We start from the raw sequence: 20,101 nt of genomic DNA on the forward strand, positions 1-20,101 counted from the left end.
CTCCCTTGGTGTATGTCAGAAGCAACAGTGTATTACACTCAGTTAAGAATAACATATCTCTTACAAAAGTCCTGAATCCAGTCACAAATCTTGTCAGATACTCAGAAAAAATCAGATTTTGTTCACTTAGTAACAGTGAGAAACTATATCAAATGCCTTCCAGAAGGCAAAAACAGCACCAACTTGGATGCTCTGATTTGTAAGGACAAACAGAACAAGCTGTCTCCTGTAATATCTCTCTTTTAATCTTCATTCCCTACTCTGCAAAAACTGTTCATATCATTTAAAAACCAATGCCAATATCAGTGTAGCTACAGCACATAGTTTACAAACACAATGAACTCTATTACATACAAATTATTTTGTCAAGAACATATACAGGGTGTTACAAAAAGGTACGGCCAAACTTTCAGGAAACATTCCTCACACACAAAGAAAGAAAATATGTTATGTGGACATGTGTCCAGAAACGCTTACTATCCATGTTAGAGCTCATTTTATTACTTCTCTTCAAATCACATTAATCATGGAATGGAAACACACAGCAACAGAACGTACCAGCGTGACTTCAAACACTTTGTTGCAGGAAATGTTCAAAATGTCCTCCGTTAAAGTGCGCGTCATTTATGTTGGCGGCCGAGTTTAGGTTCGTTCTGCACATCTGACGTCACAAAATAGTTTTTGTGGAATCGAATGATAAGTGTGTCAAAGCAGTGGGAACACCATGTGTCTGCACAGGCGAGCAGTGCAGTGACAAAATCGCGCACAGCACGGAATGCAGGGATCACGTCTTTGTAACAGCGAAAGGGTTAATGCGGCCGTGGTGGCTTTACTTCATGAACTGCGCGCTCCCCCCTAAACGTAAGCTTGCGAACTAGCTATACTATGGCGCTGCTTCTATTGGCACGTGCGTCGTGTGCAACTGGCAACGCAGCAGTCCCACGCGTCTGGGCGGGCATGCGCGAGCCGCCAAGATAAAAGAATTGAACTATAGCAAGGATACATGCATCCACCCTACGTCGCATGGAATCCCTGATGCGTTGATGCAGCCCTGGAGAATGGCGTATTGTATCACAGCCATCCACAACACGAGCACGAAGAGTCTCTACATTTGGTACCGGGGTTGCGTAAACAAGAGCTTTCAAATGCCCCCATAAATGAAAGTCAAGAGGGTTGAGGTCAGGAGAGTGTGGAGGCCATGGAATTGGTCTGCCTCTACCAACCCATCGGTCACCGAATCTGTGCATACGAACACTTCGACTGAAATGTGCAGCAGCTCCATCGTGCATGAACCACATGTTGTCTCGTACTTGTAAAGGCACATGCTCTAGCAGCACAGGTAGAGTGTCCCGTATGAAATCATGACAACGTGCTCCATTGAGCGTAGGTGGAAGAACATAGGGCCGAATCAAGACATCACCAACAATGCCTGCGCAAACGTTTACAGAAAATCTGTGTTGATGACGTGATTGCACAATTGCGTGCAGATTCTCGTCAGCCCACACATGTTGATTGTGAAAATTTACAATTTGATCACGTTGGAATGAAGCCTCATCCGTAAAGTGAACATTTGCACTGAAATGAGGACTGACACATTGTTGGATGAACCATTCACAGAAGTGTACCTGTGGAGGCCAATCAGCTGCCGATAGTGCCTGCACACGCTGTACATGGTACGGAAACAACTGGTTCTCCCATAGCACTCTCCATACAGTGACGTGGTCAACGTTACCTTGTACAGCAGCAACTTCTCTGCGCTGACATTAGGGTTATTGTAAACTGCACGAAGAATTGCCTTGTCCATTGCTGGTGTCCTCGTTGTTCTAGGTCTTCCCCAGTCGCGAGTCATAGGCTGGAATGTTCCGTGCTCTCTAAGACGCCGATCAATTGCTTCGGACGTCTTCCTGTCGGGACACCTTCGTTCTGGAAATCTGTCTCGATACAAATGTACCGCGCCACGGCTATTGCCCCGTGCTAATCCATACAGCAAATGGGCATCTGCCAACTCCACATTTGTAAACATTGCACTGACTGCAAAACCACGTTCGTGATGAACACTAACCTGTTGATGCTACATACTGATGTGCTTGATGCTAGTACTGTAGAGCAATGAGTCACATGTCAACACAAGCACCGAAGTCAACATTACCTTCCTTCAATTGGGTCAACTGGCGGTGGATCAAGGAAGTACAGTACATACTGACAAAACTAAAATGAGGTCCAACATGGAAATTAAGCGTTTCCGGACACATGTCCACATAACATCTTTTCTTTATTTGTGTGTGAGGAATGTTTCCTGAAAGTTTGGCCGTACCTTTCTGTAACACCCTGTATATGACAAAGTTTCATATACCTATCAGAATGGCTTACTTCATGTTCATGGCGGCTCAGCTTCGCAGAGCACCCACAAACATGCAAAGAAGTTCGGTATTCATAATTTCTGTTAGCGACAACATTGTACATGTTCAATGTGACTGGTCGAAAGCAGAGGGGGTTTCTTTCTTATGGAGGAAAAGTTCTAGCAATTTGGAAGGCAAGCCTCTGTCCAGTCTTGTTCCCTCAAGGCAGTTGAGTTCAACTGAGACTTGTGCAGTTCCAAGGCTGTTACCATGGATGGTTTTCTTGACTGAAGCTGGCTTCTTTCTAGAATAACTGTATCTTGGTGGATAGGGAGCTGCAGGTTCTTTTGTATGCATTTAAACACACAGGGACTGCTTTTCGTTGAAGTCCAGGGGGCAAAATGTGGCGCAATATGGACAGTCATTCTAAGGGTGTTGATTTAGTGTAGCACTGATAATTCTCATTGGGTCATACAGCACTGCATTGAGCATTTGTGTGTGTGTGTGTGTGTGTGTGTGTGTGTGTGTGGCACCGTATTCTACAACAGAGTAGACCTGTTCAAGTGCTAAAGTGCACAGAGTTTCAGCAGTGGAGCCCCACATTGTTCCACATAGGTTATGTAGAATGATGTTCATAGTTTGTATTTTTGTAACGGTGCTTTCCAGATGTTTTTTGTAGGACAGTGTCCACTCCAATGTAACTCCTAGATATTTTGGGTGCTGATTGCGGTGTAGCAGTCTGTCACCAAAATACACCTGGAGCTGTATATTTGCCACTCCATTGCAAAAATGAAAGAAAGCCATCTCTGTCTTGGTGGAGTTTGGTTTCAGTTTCCATCTTTGAATGTAAGTTCCCATTATCGTGAGCTCAGACATTAAGATGGCTTCCATTTCTTTAAAATTTTTATGTCCCACTGCCAGCATCCAGTCATTGACATATTCAAACTTGCAAGATCTAGTTTCATGCATATAGGAGATGTACTTCCCTGAGAAAGTCCGTCACTTAGTTTCTTTGAAAAGCTTATTCTGTTGCCCACTGCGACCTGGAATGACCTCTCAGTAAGCCTGCTACTAATAAGTTAGATTATTTTTTAAGATAAGACTGTGTCTCCATACTGTGTCATAAGCTGCTGAGAGAACTATGCATCCAACTGAGGTTTTTAAACAATTCTGAAAGCCTGTTTCTACGTAGGTAATGAGTGACATTATCTTATCTGTGCAAAAACTGCCCTGTTCAATTGGAATTTTTTCAAGTATTATAGCCAAGATGTTTTGGTTGATGACTCTCTAAAGAAGTTTGTATAGGAAGCTAAGAAGGGCTACTGCATGACAGCTTTTAGGCTCATCGTCTGGTTTTCCTAGCCTGAGGATAGCGACGACATTGGACTTTTTCATTTCATTTGAGATTCTCGCCCCCCATTATATTAGTAAAGAATTCTGCTAGCCATTTTTTGGTATATTTACCACAGTTTAGAAGGAACTCAAGAAATTTCATTGGAGCCTGGTGCCTTTCTCACTTTGACACCAAATTGAGTTGGTAAGGATTACATAGCTTCGAAGATAAGAATTCATTTTTCATATGGGTGGTGCAAGCTTGCTCCCATGGAGTTCTTGAAGTAGCCGCAACATGATTCGTAAGGGCACTTCATCTCTTGCATCTTTAAGACTTCCCCCTAATTTCTTTAAAAATGTTGAAGCTTCTCTTATAGGTCTGTTGAAGTCAAGGTTCATGACTGTTTCTGACCATTTCTCACATCAAGCCAAGCCCAGTGTGTTTGTCCTCTCCTTAGAGGAACTCCTTGTATAGTTCTTCACACCATCATTCCATCCTGGTATGTAAATCCTATGCATGGTATTCTTTGGTGTTTCAGTCACTGCTCTTGTGAACCATTTCAATGGGAAATAGACTCCAGCATAGGCATTAATGTTGGCTGTGTGAAAAATCTTTAAGTACTCTGCAGGTTCCTTGCAGTGGTATGTTATCATCTTTGATTACGAAGCACAAATCAGAGTTGTATTCTACATTCCAAGCTACTGGTTTAAAAGAGCCCTTCTGTTTTGCATCAAATAGTAGAAATAGATTGTTATCATCAGCCCAGTTCATTAATATTTCACTGTTGCAATCATTGGTCCTATATTTCCATTTTGTGTGGTCACTGTTAAAGTTCCCCTTCTGACGATGACTTCATGACTTGTTGGTCATGGATGTCCTAATCAGGTGAATATGTTTCACACAGAGGAGCAAACATATGTAGCAACTCTGTAAGTACAGTGATATGTGACTCCTAACAGTTCTTATCCTGGTATTTTCCTTATTTTGGTTAAGTGGTCTTCACTGTCAAAATGGGTTTCCTGAATGGCTACGATGTCAATATCACTATCTACCTGGCATTTGGCCCAGCTTATCCCTTCTTGATAAACTGTTCAGGATTTATTGTAAGGAGGCCCTGAGAAGAGCCAGTTACATTCGCTGCAGTGTCAGATAACATGTGCTGTCACATGTGCTTTATGCAGGAGATCCAAAGATTGTCCAGCAACTAGTGTTATCAGCTCTTCAGCGTTACCTGGAGTACACCATGTGGAGGAGAGCTGAATAGTAAAATGTGTGGAAAGTAATTGATGTAGTTTTTCACTCGTAAGCACACTTCCCTTTTCAAGAGGTCATGCACCACACAGTGGCTGGAAGAAAATACAACAGGTCAACAATACTGTTATCTGTAGTGATATACCCAACTGCAATCCATCACTGATTTGTAGCATTTTACATACATTTTATTTATGAAAGCCAAACTGTGTGGTGTTTTGGCTATAACTTTTGCATGTGCTGCTTATCAGCTAGTGGTTTGTACAGTGTTTGGAGAAAATGATCAAAATGTATAACAGTTATTTCCAAGATGCATGTAAGTCAAGTGCTGAAATGGAGTGTGCACTATTCACAATAAGTCACAACATGTAATATGATACAATTTTAAAAAGAATTGTTTGCATTAGAATTTCAAAAAATTAAGGAGAGTTGAACTTAAGAGACTGGAGAACATTATTGGAACTAAGAACTAATTTAATGGCAAAGTGAATCTGAAATCCTGCAGCCTTCTCCTAATGATGCTCTAACCAATATAATTTCATCATCTGGGAGTAAGCCCAATTAATAACAAGAATTACCCATAAACACATTAACGTATATTATGAACCTAGAACTCCTAACACATATCTGTCAGCTTCCAATCAAGGATATGGAGGTGCATTCTGCAGTCAAGGCATCCTCTTTCATGTGACAATTCAAGCTCTTTTATCTTGTAAAATTTCAATAGCCTATGTAAATACAATTTTATGTATGAATTTACTATGAAGTTTTAACACATATCCAACAGTACAGTCAAACTATAAAGATATAGAGCCATTAAGTTAGAATAGTAGCAGTAATCAGCCATTCACTTGATGAGAGAATTGTCACAAAATTTCAGCAAATTTATTTAGAGGAACTGTGGCAGTCTGAAATCCAAATGATTACACAGGAATTTTGACATGGCATAGTATGTATTGCAAAGTGACTGAACAATTTTAATTCTGGCAGTAAAAATTTATTCACTGATTTTCATGGAGATATAGCTAATATTTGCTTTCAAGTGCACTTATGACTCTAGCAATGTGTGCTATTTTTTACATGCTTCACAGTGCAATAGCTCATCACCACTTTACAAAAACCATCTTCTACTATTTAAACAATGCAGGTCTTATTACATGCAGTTTCTTGTAAATGAAATTATCCACAAACAAAAATTATATTCAGTTTTAAAGTAACTGAAGATGTATAACTTTTTATACATGTAAATTCCCTACCATAAAATTATATTGTGAGAAGTAGAAATCCTGTCTTCAACTTAATGGGCATACACCACCAACATTACAGAAAACTGCACTTACCTACTAGGAAAATACTGACACATTTGAATGAGTATGTTCAATATGAGTGTAGCCAAATCACTTTCATTTAAAACTGGATTTCCTTTAGCTAAAAGGCACCATTTCAACTGAGGCACTTGTTGCAGTGTTCTCCAGCCATCCATGCCTTGTGCCCAGCACTTTGTTTTAGCATTCAGGACACCAGTATTCCAAAGTTCTTTTAACTTGAAACAAAAATTTTAAGCATAGTAAATAACTTTCTGTCTCTATGAAATTGTTGTACTCAAGCTACAGCAACACATTAATACATTGTTTCAGATCACAAATCAGTTTTGAAGTTAGGTTTGTATCACCTGTATAAAAAATCAGTTTGAAACAATAGTACAGAGGCAAGTACAGTGTTCATCTTCAGGTACAATGCAGCTTGCATCAGTATCAAACTTCATAGTTAACACTCAGTGATTATTTTGAGAATATTGTTTTAATCTGCAACTAATAAATCTATATACAATAATGCTGTATTTTTGTTATTTCAGAAGCTTATCATCAAAGTAACACTTGCAAAATACAATTTGCAAGCACAATTTTTGGGAAAAATTACCTCCTTGAAGCTAAATGGGCCCTTTCGCTCTCCTGAATTTCCAGAATTTCCAAAATGCCATTCCTTCTCAGTCTCTTGGACCATATTTGGGCCAGCCTCTATTACGTTAGTTTGTGTTGGTACTACTGCCCTAAAAAGTAACATTTGTCAATAATTACAAATTTAAAATGCAGAGTAAGGAGTAATCTTTTCTTTGCAGATAAACTCACCTGCTTGTATGTAAGTGAGCTAGTGTTAGCAAATCAACCAGAACCCTAACACCATTTGCGTCCAGGATTTCTTTCACATTGCGCCGATGGAGTATCAATTTATTGATAAACAAGACCAAGCGATCACGTTCCATCCTATCTGTACACTGGTAAAGCAGTGGAAAATTACTAGCAGCAATTTTAACAATCATAAAGGAATTTCTATCATAAACCACAATTTTTCACTGTAAAGAAAAAGTTACCCTCTCTAACATTCCAATAATATACTTTGTATCACTAAATGGTCCAATGTCTTCAAAATGTCGTCCATATACTATAGCCATTGCTTGCAGGCATGTGCACTTCATTTCGGACTTAGTTGTGAGCAAAAAACGATGATACAGATCATTGAAAAATTCATACCTAGAACCAAGGAATTCCAGTTTTCACAATTTATCTTTTCCCATGTGGATATCTCCACTATTTCTTAAAAAAGAGAGACTATCTAAAAAAGAGGTTGGTTTTAAATATGTTAAACTTACGAACGTCGTATGGGTGAATCCGGTGTATCTTCAGTTTCTAGCAGCAAACGAAGGTAGTATTCCCCAATTTTTACTTCATCAGCTAAACACTGATACTGAACTTCAAATTCACTGTGGTTCCACGCAATAAGGGCATTCCCTGCGAGATCACGATCTGATACAAATGCCCGTATTTCATTCTCCAAAGCATCACGGAGCTCCTCTCTTGTCTAATATTTAAAACATACCACAACAGTAATAAACAAAATGGGAAAAATTTTGATTTTTTTTTAATAATACACAAATTAAACAACTAACAACTGAAGTTTAACCAAACGATATGATAGTTTCCCTCACAAATAGGTGAAAGGATAATTACAGAACTTCCTACAACTACAGATATTAAGAGAAATGTGCAGGATAAGGAATTTGTAGTTTAAATTCTTAAAGAACAAAAATAGAAAGAAAAATGATCAACAGAGGAACAAATACAAGATTCCTAGATACTGCTAATACCGAAATGAGCCAAAATTGTGCAGTGGAGTAAGAAAAGGAAAGATGAGAATGTGCATACAAAGAGACTCGTGACCATATGATGGACGGAGTAGGAAGTGTCAATGGCCAATGTCAACAGCCAAATAATAATTACATACAGCAAATGAGACATGGTCACATAGCATCCATGCTGGCCAACATTTGTTACAAGAAAAGAAAAAGAAAATGTTAACTAACCAAAATGCCCATCTGTCTTTAAGATTATGTTGTGTATTGTATGTCAGTACTACACTCAACAGGAAAAGAGGCACGATTATTACACGAGGCCTTCTAAAATGAAGGTCTGGGATTTAATTTTTGTATGGAAGAATCTCCAGTTCATAAACATACTCACAGCCTAAAATGAATGAAACTTTCAAATTGGTAGAAAATATGATTGGTAGGTGGTCAAACTCAATTGTTCATTTCATTGTATCACCTATACAAAACAACAAATATTATGGTATGTCAGTGTATATTTCTCTCTTCAATATTTATGTGAAACGTCTGGTTAGTGATGATTATTTATTGTGGTACCTTGCTGTTAAATTCCATCACAGCTGGCATTTTTCATAAAAATATGCAAAGCACCACTCTAAAAATAATGAACTATTTTTGAAATTAAGAGTGTCTTCTGCTCTTTTCATCAGACACACTAATAAATGCGTACATAAGCTGAGTTTCATCTAAACCAATTATGCAGCTCCTGAATCCAACATGGTCCCTGAAGCACATGGGGGCACCACTTTAGATTCACTTCTAATTAATCTTTTAAAGCTGTTGAAAGCCAGTTATGTACATCAAATAACAATATTTATTTTACATCTCTAGCAGTTTTCTTGTGCCACTGCCTGCAAATGAGACCATATGAAAGTTACCCCAAAAATGCTTAATTTTTTTAAGTAATTATTGTTTTCATTTAAAGAAATCTCCTATCATCTGATTAATAATGCCTTTAATGCTGAAATAATTAGTGTGTGTCAAATGCTAATGGACTCTAATACTGCTGCCCTAAAAGGATATTCAGTCCTGTTGCCTTTGTAGTTTTGTCAGTTAAATCTCTAACCAAAATAACCTTCCATGAAACTTAATGTCACTAGATTCTACAAAGATATCCATTTCAGATAGATTTCTGAAGGTCATTGGCTCATCACTGTTTCAGTTCAGCCTCCTCCTGTCACTTACCCATTCAGAAGAGGCCACTTAGAACTTTGTGTAATGAGAGGCGCATAATGGAAGGTTGTAATGGAAATCAACACTGAAAAGCTAAAAACAGAAGCACCAGATGGAACAATTAGCAGCAAGTGTCAAAATTTATAACAAAATAAATTCAGGAGAACAAGCACTTAACAAAATAGAACTGCTGCTGTGAGGAACGAAAATACACATTTTTTTTTTTTTTTTGTTTTTTCTCTTTTTAGCTAATGCTAAATTCTGAAGGGAAACAAATCAGTTTGGTATGAATTTTCAACTATATAAAAATAAAAAAGGAATAAAAGCATCATTTAACATTCTAGCAGTTAAACACAAACCAAATTGGTCACAAGAATTATTAAAATACTTCTATTATAGCTGTACACATATTTTCAATATAAAAATATACAATTTCAAAATAGCTTCATGAACATTATACAATTCCTAAAATTTTAGCTTCTTCATACCTTGTGATTCCATATCAAGTTAGGTAAAGCATGGTCTCTATTGAACTGATAATAAAACAGAGCCCAGTTTGCTTCACTTTTAATCCTCTCTCTCCTTTTTCTCAAAACAACAGGCCTTTCTTTAATTTTCTCTTCCTTCCTCTCAATACCCATCCTTGCTCCCCAGTGTTGCAGCGCATGCTGAAATGAGATAATTTTCATAGTGGTCACACACAGGCAGCTCTACAGTGTACTTTAAGAAATGAAATGATCATATGGCATTATTGGCTGGGGCACCCTATCTGGGGTTGTTTGATCACCTAGTGCAAGTCTTTTTATTTGACACAACTTTGGTGACTTGCTAATTGTCAATAACGAAATGATGATGAGGACAACACAACACCCTGTCACCAAGTGGATAAGATTTCCAATCCAGGCAGGGATTGAACCTAAGCCACTCGCACAGCAGTCAGTCACACTAACCACTCAGCTACGGAGAGGGCATTATAATTTATGATTAAAATTCTGTATTAATGAGGAGACTCTCAGAAATATATTACAGTCACAGTAGCAACAAGAGCAATAAAATATAGCAGCAGTAATTCCCTAGGTTCTGAGCATATGAACAACAAAGAGGGGCAAGTACAGCATGTATCATGTGACCTGAAGGCCAGATGGAGACATGACGTAATTAATGGCAGATTTCCTTGCAATTAGATCTTTCTTAGTCATTAACAAAAGGAAATTCTAAATATCTCATCTCCAGACAGGTTGAATATAAAAAATGAATTTTACCTCGTATATCTTTCAGGGGGTCCCATAACCCTTTATACAAAGTTAATCATAGACATTTCTCTAAACTTTATGTACACATTTAGCTTGTTAAGAAACTCGCCATATAACTGAGGCACTGATTTGTCAATAGGAACTTTGACAATATTGAGATGTTACCATCTTCTGAATGAATCCTCTTCCATGGCTAAAATAAGGGGGAGGGGCGATCGAGGGTAGGATATTCCAGGCATAATGCTAAGTAGCTGAAACCCTGCAACCCTGTTGAAGGTTATGGTTAACCTGTTCCGAAACACTGTATACAGGATAAGGGGATCAGGAGGGGGGGAGGTGGCTGTGGGGTATTCTCCTCCTCTGCAGCTGCTTCATGGTGATCACTGAAGGGTTAGGAACACTGGTAGAAATGACACAGGAAATCGGTTTGCAGAACAGGTTCCATGTGGGAGGGGGGGGAGGGGTGGGATGGGGGTGAGGATACCTGTCTTCAGAGGCCTTAGTACACCTACTGGACAAAGGGTTGCTTGTCACTGCAGATATGCTCTTTATTTGTGTCCAGACTACAAGGGAAGGACTTTTCAGTATGCCAGCTATACAAATATAAGCCCACTGCTCATCCGAAGTACCTCCATTTGGACAGCTATCATCCCTTCCACACTAAAAAGTCTTTCTCATACGGTCTGCTCATCATGGGTGGTACATCTGTAGTAACAAGCAATCTCTTGGTCACTATGCTGAAGGTCTCACTACTTCCTTCTCAGACAGGAATCCTCCTACTGCGTCCAAACCTATTCCAGAAACAGATTTTCCATCCACACATGTCCTTATCCTCCAATCACTCCCATAAACCAGTATCAAAGTAGTACACCTCCCCCCCCCCACCTCCCCAAAAACAAAAAAACACACACACACACACACACACACACACACACACACACACACACACACACACACACACGCGCGCGGACACGGACACAACACTCAGTATCATCCCATATTGTTGCAACCTTCAAAAGAACTCAGCTACTTACCATCATGCCTGGAGATAGGCAATATCCTACCCATAATCCTTCCCAACTACATGAAGTCTACTGCCCCCCCCCCCCCCCCTCGTCCCAATCTGCAAAGTACATGAGGCCATCCTTACACTACATTTATTCCTAACCCCTTCCCACATGGGTTATAAAACCCAGATGAGACCAGTCCAACATACCCACCTAGCACATCCTACTGCTACGAGGGTGCACTGGACAGGTCTCATCCGGGTTCCTACTCCAGTCCCATTACAGGTACATCCTCTTTCCAGTCCGAGTCAGGGCCACCCATGAATGCAGTCATACCACACACCAGCTCCACTGTAACTTCTGCACAGCATTTAATGTGGGCAAGACCACTAAACAGCCATCAAATCGAATGAATTGCCGATGCCATACTGTGGCCAATAGCTGAATTGACCACCCAGTGTCAACACGTAATAATTAGCGTTTCATCACTGACTTCATCACAACCACTGTCATCTGGGTCCTTCCCACAAACACCAGCTTCTCCGAAATACAGGAATACAGTTGACACCGTGAATGATAGAACTTGGGTTCCAGTTTCTTTAGAAAATTTTGGGTTTCAAAGGGCTGTGATTCCACACGGAACAATACTAGCCAGTATACAAGAGAGAACTCACAATCGACAACCTGACATGAGGAATGACAACCTCTGACATGAGGAATGCAGTCACAGAAAATAGGAAGCAGAAGTCACTTCCACTGAGAGAAATGTACAGAATCATGCCAACCCTCAGAAATAGATAGCAGGAAAAGTTTAAACATTTGTCAGAATCAAAGAGAACCTGTTTCACCCAGTACCAGAAGAATTTGCATTTCTATTTGAATACAGGTAGTACATGCCAGCCATTGATTTAACATATCATGAAATTCCAAGGAAGAATGCTAGACTGATAACAAAAAGCTTTACTATATCCCTTATCATTTGAAATCCGTTGAAGAAGAGTATTCTGCAAGAATTAGATGATGTACTGTAAATGGAGAGCTGCATCAAACCAGTCTCAGGACTGAAGACGACAACAACAATCATTCTGCCATCCTCCAGGCCTTGGGCATCACCTATAGCAATAGCACTCAAGAAGTCCATCAGTGGTGGGAAGACCAATCATCTTTGTGTAAACATGACAGCAGAGATCAGGGTAACCACTTCTGGTACATATCTTATGCTTCATACAGACGAGACGTCTGATAGAATAGGAAATCACAAGTACTTAACTATACTGGATATAAATTCTAGCTTTCATCAGATTCTTATTGCATCTCAACAAGGCCTAAAACTGAATTTTTTGTGCCTTTAGGGCTACACAAGTTGAGTTTGAGAAATGTGCCTGCTACATTCCAATGGCTTGTAGATCTGTTGTTGCAATGGTTGAAACCAACCACGTGCTTAGTGTTCCTCGATGACTTTTTTCTCTCGTGGACAGTACAGGGACATGCTGAATGACGAAGTAGTGTATTGCCACACTTGCGAGGTGAAAACTTAAGTTAGGAGTTGCAGAAATGTTCTTTGCAGAGTCTCAGGTTCAGTATCAGTGACACATCATAAGACCTGCTGGGGTGGAACCAAATCCGTACCTTACAGAAGAAGTTTCCCTGCACCTACAAATGTGAAAGAATTACAGCCATTCCTCAGGTTGGCCAATTACTATGACAGATTTGTCAAATATTGTGTTACAGTTACTAAACATTTGACAAAAAGATTGGAAAAGTACCACCTTTAAATTGGTTCACACAAAGCAAGAAAGCAATATAACAGATTAAGGGTGCCTTAATAAAATCCCCTTTGTGAATATAGCCAGTCTTTGAGAAGCCATTCATTCTGCCTTCTTGTGCTAGTGATTGTGCTACGAGTTGTGTTTTAAGCCAGGAGCAAGACAGAACACAGAAATTAAATGGTGACATCTCTTGCCAACTCAATAAAGAAGAGACCAATTACAGCACAATGGAGAAATAGTTGTTAGCTTTGGTACTTAGGGTGAATACTTTCAATGCTACCTGTATATGTAGATGGCTTGCCACTGTTGCCAATCCTGCAAACCTACTGTGGTTACAGAACTTAAAGAATCAAAGAAGTTACTGAAGCATTGGGTTTTGAAACTAAGTGAATATGATTATGAAGTGTGACAAAATGGAGAAGTTCCACGAAAGCACCGAAGCTCTGGGAAGATAGGGGTAATGCGAGGAGATGAGGTGCCTATTGCCAAGTCACAAGAGGTACAAGAACAGGATGCACAATGCCAGCAATATGCTGCTCTTCTGGATTTCATATCTGAAGATGGTACCTTTTACTGTGAAACACCCAAAAGGAAACGATTAGTGATACCGACAGCATTACAGTGTCCTACTACTGCACAATGCCGCGATAGTATCCAAGCATGGCACACTGAAAACGTGCAACTAATGCACAAGCTGCAATGTGTTACTGGTGGAAGGGCAGCGCAACACAGAGAATGATGTATGTGCTTTCATTCCTTTTGCACAGAGGTCACAAACAAACAAACTCCCAAATCCCACTATGAACCTTACCTGGTGCCTCCAGGCCTTTTGAGATTGTAGTTTTAGATATTTTGGGACCTTCTTCACAGATGCAGCATGAAAAATACATATTTTCACATTATCTCATCTTGATGCCAACTGCAGATATAATGGCAGATATGGTACCCAAACATTTGTCACACATTTTGTCTTGCCCTTTGGAAGCCAAGATGCCATTCTCACAGATCAATGGATGAATATTATGTCCGTTCGCTTTGTCCAAGTATGAAAGTTTTCAAGAATTAAGAAGTTGAGAAAAAACCCTTTCATCCTAAAGCCAATGGCAGAGTGGAACACATTCAAAAGACGATTACAAAAATGTTATCCTACAAATGTGAACAAAACGACAGTCATCGGGATTGATATTTACCACAGATTTTGTCCCTCTACAACAGTTTTATTCATGGATCAATGAGGCACACCCCCCCCCCCCCCCCCCTATCAGATGGTATACGGACACCAATGATTTCTCCACTTAAGCTACATAAATTGCCACCCTGTATAAATTCAAACAAGTTTGAAAGCCTGGTCCGAAGACTTGAAATGGCATGGCGAAAGTTACAGCAACACAGTTTTAAATTCAAGGCTAAGCAAGTAGAGAGCAACAAAGGTGCAGTAATACCATCTTACTGACAGGGTGACCAGATGTCATTAAGAACCAAGCAGTCAACAAAATAAAAAACAAGAAAGTCTCTTTGGCCTACAACATAAGCTTAAACACACTTTTTTCTACACATGCCAGATTCATCTTCCGAGATCCGTCAGCATGACAACAGGTCAATACTACCCAATATCACTGATATCCTTCTGTTGCAATCAACAGATCAAATAATAGCTTATGAGAATGAACAAACCAGTCTCAACAGTGCACTGTCTAATGCTGATGACTGGCCTCAGCAACACTTCCTGTCTCTGTCTCTCTACCCTTATATCCATGTTGTTATTATGAGCAATTGTAGGAATTCTGTACAAGCAAGGCTAGTGTAAACGAACTTATAATTCACCTAGAGTAGTAGTCTCTGAGCCACAATCAGCTGGCAATTTTCAAAAATGGCGAAGGCCCGGAAATGGAGCTAGTAACTCCAACTATTCTATCTAGATGTAAGATTCAATTATGTATTTGTTCATTACCGCATAAACTGTTAACAGTACTTAAGGTCACATAGAGTGTAAATGATATCTATTTTGTGTAAAGTTCAGTTGTCCACTGCTGTATACTCCCCTACAGTTTTCTCAGCGAACTTTGTAAACTATTTTCAAAAACATACAAAAAAGTTTTCTTGACTTTCATTATACTCAATGACCATTACATGACCACAGGTATTCTACATGTACAAAACTGTGCTCATGTAAGGCAGGGATACAGATTTTAGAGCCTCTCTAGTGAAAACTATGTATACCAGATTACTGAATATGATGGAGTTCAAGTAATTCTCCAAGTACAAGGGAGAAGATACCTTACAAGTAGTTTATTCCCATAGCCTTTTAATTAGTATTTTATTTACATACAAGTTATTAATTGGAAATGGAGTCTGACCTGAAGGTCTTAATATTCATGCTCCATTTTCATTTCTTCCACCAAAAATTCCACACTGAAAACACTGAAAGTGTATAAAGAAATACAAGTATGAAGAGGTTAGTTTAGCTTCACTGTCAAAAATCATGAATTATGCGCAAAGACGTCCATTCTGGTATCAGGGCTTTGCGGAAGTTGAATGCCCACTGGAGGAAAAGGACTTAGGTGGTCGTCAGAGGGCACAGAATCATTGCACCATTGCACTCGCATATCAAGTGTGCCATCTGTGTCGCTATGTGAATATGCAGGTCAATAGCATTCCTCATGGCCAGTATAAATACTGCTGCCCAGTGAATCCTCAGTCAGTTCTGTAATAGTGGGCAATATTGTTGGTTACTTCATCACTGTACTATGGACTGCTTAATAACAACCTCACATGACAATTTGTCTTTCTCTCTGGTTGCGATCAGATTGTCTTTCTCTTTGTTCTTGATCTGTTGACATTGTTGTGCAGGTTTTCATTTTGCACCTCATTGTTGCATAGGTAGCTTTAGGCTTGTTCTAGTCCATGTCTCATCCACTATCAGCTGTGTTTTGGTTGACTATCACTTGGTGTCATGTTCTCTTCTGTAGGTTTCATCCATTTCTTCCCCGAGTTCTGATGGATGAGCTAATATCTGAATGCTCACAGATGTATAATCGCAACACAGAAAATGGAAGTTGTTTGGTAGCATGAATGCCAAGTCGGTTTGCCTGCTGGAGCGACAGCAACAGCTTCAGATAGATTTGTTACAAAACCTGATTCAGCTTTAGTGGACAAACTCCAAGTGAATGAGGCCATTTGCTCCAGAACTCAGCCCTCCTTGCGGTCGACACCACTATTCACCCTCCATCATTTCCACCTTTGAATAGCACTATGTAGAACTGGAACACAGATTTGCAATGACTGAAGCAACATTTCACAGCATTTCAAGTCATGGATGATTAACTGCAGCTGTCATTAATTTTGGTTGGTTGGTTATTTAATATCGGGGAGAGGACCAAACAGTGAGGTCATCGGTCCATGACCAAGGATGGCCAAAATCAAGTGGGGAGCAACACAGACAGCACAGTCCCGTCAAGGGGAAGCAACAATGTGCATACAAAGAGGGAAAAGGGACATCCAGGGGAATGAATACGAGGGAGTCAGTGGAAACAGGGAGAGCAGGGGTGCCCCAGAAATGCTATATGCAGTGGGGCACCAGCACCACCACCGACCCATCCCGACATCCACACTACACCATTATCATGACACAATGGCAACAACACCAAGGGAAGAAGACACAAGAAAAGGAGAAAGAAAACAGTACAAGACCAGACAAAATGTAGGGAAAGGGCAGGGAGAACTTGACCAATGTGAAGGAGAGGTCAACGCCTCCTTAACCAATGCCCATACTAACTGAGGAACTCAAATTTCAGAGGGAAATTCAAGGACTTATACCAGAGAGTACAAGCCACTTTCACAAAAAAAACTAAGAACAGACGTAACCATGTGAGGTTCATCCACTAACACCCGAGACACAGAAGGTGGACAAAGAAGGTGGGAGGGCATATTTAGTGCAGTGGGCCAAATGGCAGGGGCTGTTCAGCAGAATTTGGATCACCATGATTGGAGACCTACAACTATAGCAGGAGGGGGGGGGGGGGGGTGCCAAAACTACAGCAGGGGGGGGGGGGTTGCCACAACTACAGCAGGGGGGGGGGGGGTGTTGCCACAACTACAGCAGAGGGGGGGTGTTGCCACAACTACAGCATCAGAGGGGGGGTGCCACAAGTACAGCATGGAAGGAGGGGGGGTTGCCACAAGTACAGCATGGGCGGGGGGGGGGGGGGGGGGTTGCCACAAGTACAGCATGGGCGGGGGGGGGGGGGGTTGCCACAAGTACAGCATGGGCGGGGGGGGGGTTGCCACAAGTACAGCATGGGCGGGGGGGGGGGGGTTGCCACAAGTACAGCATGGGCGGGGGGGGGGTTGCCACAAGTACAGCATGGGCGGGGGGGGGGGGGGGGGGTTGCCACAAGTACAGCATGGGCGGGGGGGGGGGGGGGTTGCCACAAGTACAGCATGGGGGGGGGGTTGCCACAAGTACAGCATGGGGGGGGGGTTGCCACAAGTACAGCATGGGGGGGGGGTTGCCACAAGTACAGCATGGGGGGGGGGTTGCCACAAGTACAGCATGGGGGGGGGGTTGCCACAAGTACAGCATGGGGGGGGGGGTTGCCACAACTACAGCATGGGGGGGGTTGCCACAACTACAGCATGGGGGGGGGGTTGCCACAAGTACAGCATGGGAGGGGGGGGTTGCCACAAGTACAGCATCGGAGGGGGGGGTTGCCACAAGTACAGCATGTGGGGGGAGTTGCCACAAGTACAGCAGGGGGGGGGGGGCTGCCACAAGTACAGCATGGGGGGGGGCTGCCACAAGTACAGCATGGGGGGGGGGCTGCCACAAGTACAGCATGGGGGGGGGGCTGCCACAAGTACAGCATGGGGGGGGGGCTGCCACAAGTACAGCATGGGGGGGGGCTGCCACAAGTACAGCATGGGGGGGGGGCTGCCACAAGTACAGCATGGGGGGGGGCTGCCACAAGTACAGCATGGGGAGGGGCCTTGCCACAAGTGCAGCATGGGGGGGGGGCGTTGCCACAAGTGCAGCATGGGGGGGGGGCGTTGCCACAAGTACAGCATGGGGGGTGGTTGCCACAACTACAGCATGTGGGGGAGGGGTGGTTGCCACAACTACAGCATGGGGGGTGGTTGCCACAACTACAGCATAGGGAGGGGTTGCCACAACTACAGCATAGGGAGGGGTTGCCACAACTACAGCATAGGGAGGGGTTGCCACAACTACAGCATAGGGAGGGGGTGCCATAACTACAGCATGGGGCGGGGGTGCCATAACTACAGCATGGGGGGGTGTTGCCACAACTACATCATGTGGGGGGGGGGGGGGGTGTTACCACAACTACATCATGTGGGGGGGGGGGTGTTGCCACAACTACATCATGTGGGGCGGGGGGGGGGGTGTTGCCACAACTACAGCATGTGGGGGGGGGGGGTGTTGCCACAACTACAGCATGTGGGGGGGAGGGTGTTGCCACAACTACAGCATGTGGGGGGGGGGGGTGTTGCCACAACTACAGCATGTGGGGGGGTGTTGCCACAACTACAGCATGGAGGGGACCGTGGGCTGGGCGGTGCTCACTGCAGAGCAAAATACCATGGGTCAACCTAGTGTGGCCAATACGGAGATGGCAGTGGATGGTAGATTAATGCTGGGAGAGGCAGAGGGAAGAATGTCCACATGCTGGGTGTCTCCTTGATGGTGTGAACTTTATTAGACAGGGGCACAGCCTTGCAGGAGTTAGCCCACGATTGAGCAAAAAGGGACTGATGTAAAGCTGCAAATCTGCCCCTAGAGGGGTCACAGAGAATGGGGAACACATGGTCGGCCTCCCCACCAGATAATCAGCAAGCTCATTACCTGGAATACCTACATGGCCAGAAATTCGAAGGAAATTAACCAAACAAGCAGAATCACCAAGAGCAGCAAGGAAGTCGTGAATGGCAGAGACCAAGGGCTGATGGGAAAAACATCTAGCGATAGCATGAGGGCCACTCATTGAGTCTGCACACAAAAAAACTTGGGTGAGAGATGAATGTTTAATAAAACAGAGGGTGCAATAGATGGCCAGCAATTTTACAGTTAACACCCCACACATGGCAGGCAAGAAATGGTGTTCCATGCCAACAGAAGACATGAAGGCATATCCCATATGATCAATGGATTTAGAGCCATCAGTGTAAAAAACAATGGGATCCTGAAACTCGTGTACGATTGTTCAGAACACACAAAGGAACACCACTGCAGCATTGGAGACTTCGGTCCCAGGAAAAGATCCACCTAAATCCAAGGCCGAAGAACTAACCAAGTGGGGGTCGTTGGGAGAGAATATGGGGAACATGGCAAGGAGAAGAGATGGAAGTCAAAGTCAAAAGAGCTAGTGCAAAAGGCACCAGTGGCTAAACAGATACCATGATGGTGAATCAGGTCCAAAAGGAACAGCATGGAAGGGGTAGCTGATCCATAAACTTGACAACCATATACCAGATGGGACAGAACTAATGCCCATTAAAGGTGGAGAAGGATCAAAGGATCTGTGTCCCAAGAGGGAGAGAGGGACATAAATAAGAACACCAAGAGAGTGGAAAGGAGGGGGGGGGGGGGATAATGAACAAGGGTCGGGAGGGAGGAGCATGGAGGAAGGAATGCAATACAGCAAAGAAAAATGAGCTGCAATAGCTTTGGGCTCCATGGGCACTTCTTGAACTCTCAAAAGAACCATGATCCCCAGGGGGAGGGTGGGGGGGGGGGGGGGTCATTGATTCTGTTTTTTTATGTGGACTGCTTGTTCATGGTGTCATGGTTCAGCTTGC

At 42.3% G+C, this 20,101-nt stretch overlaps 1 protein-coding gene across 1 annotated transcript in view; it reads right to left on the reverse strand.

Annotated features, from left to right (window-relative positions):
• Positions 1-20,101, reverse strand: part of LOC126483610 (dnaJ homolog subfamily C member 13) — a 380,828-nt gene that overhangs the window by 226,059 nt on the left and 134,668 nt on the right. The window contains exons 13-18 of the mRNA XM_050106649.1: positions 9,748-9,927; positions 7,574-7,782; positions 7,295-7,454; positions 7,053-7,198; positions 6,844-6,973; positions 6,264-6,466 (exon numbers count right to left, since the gene is read on the reverse strand). Coding sequence (XP_049962606.1) covers positions 6,264-6,466; positions 6,844-6,973; positions 7,053-7,198; positions 7,295-7,454; positions 7,574-7,782; positions 9,748-9,927 — 1,028 coding nt within the window. The remainder of the gene's footprint in view (positions 1-6,263; positions 6,467-6,843; positions 6,974-7,052; positions 7,199-7,294; positions 7,455-7,573; positions 7,783-9,747; positions 9,928-20,101) is intronic.

The sequence above is a fragment of the Schistocerca serialis genome, chromosome 6 (genome assembly GCF_023864345.2).
Source record: "Schistocerca serialis cubense isolate TAMUIC-IGC-003099 chromosome 6, iqSchSeri2.2, whole genome shotgun sequence".
Taxonomy (NCBI): domain Eukaryota; kingdom Metazoa; phylum Arthropoda; class Insecta; order Orthoptera; family Acrididae; genus Schistocerca; species Schistocerca serialis.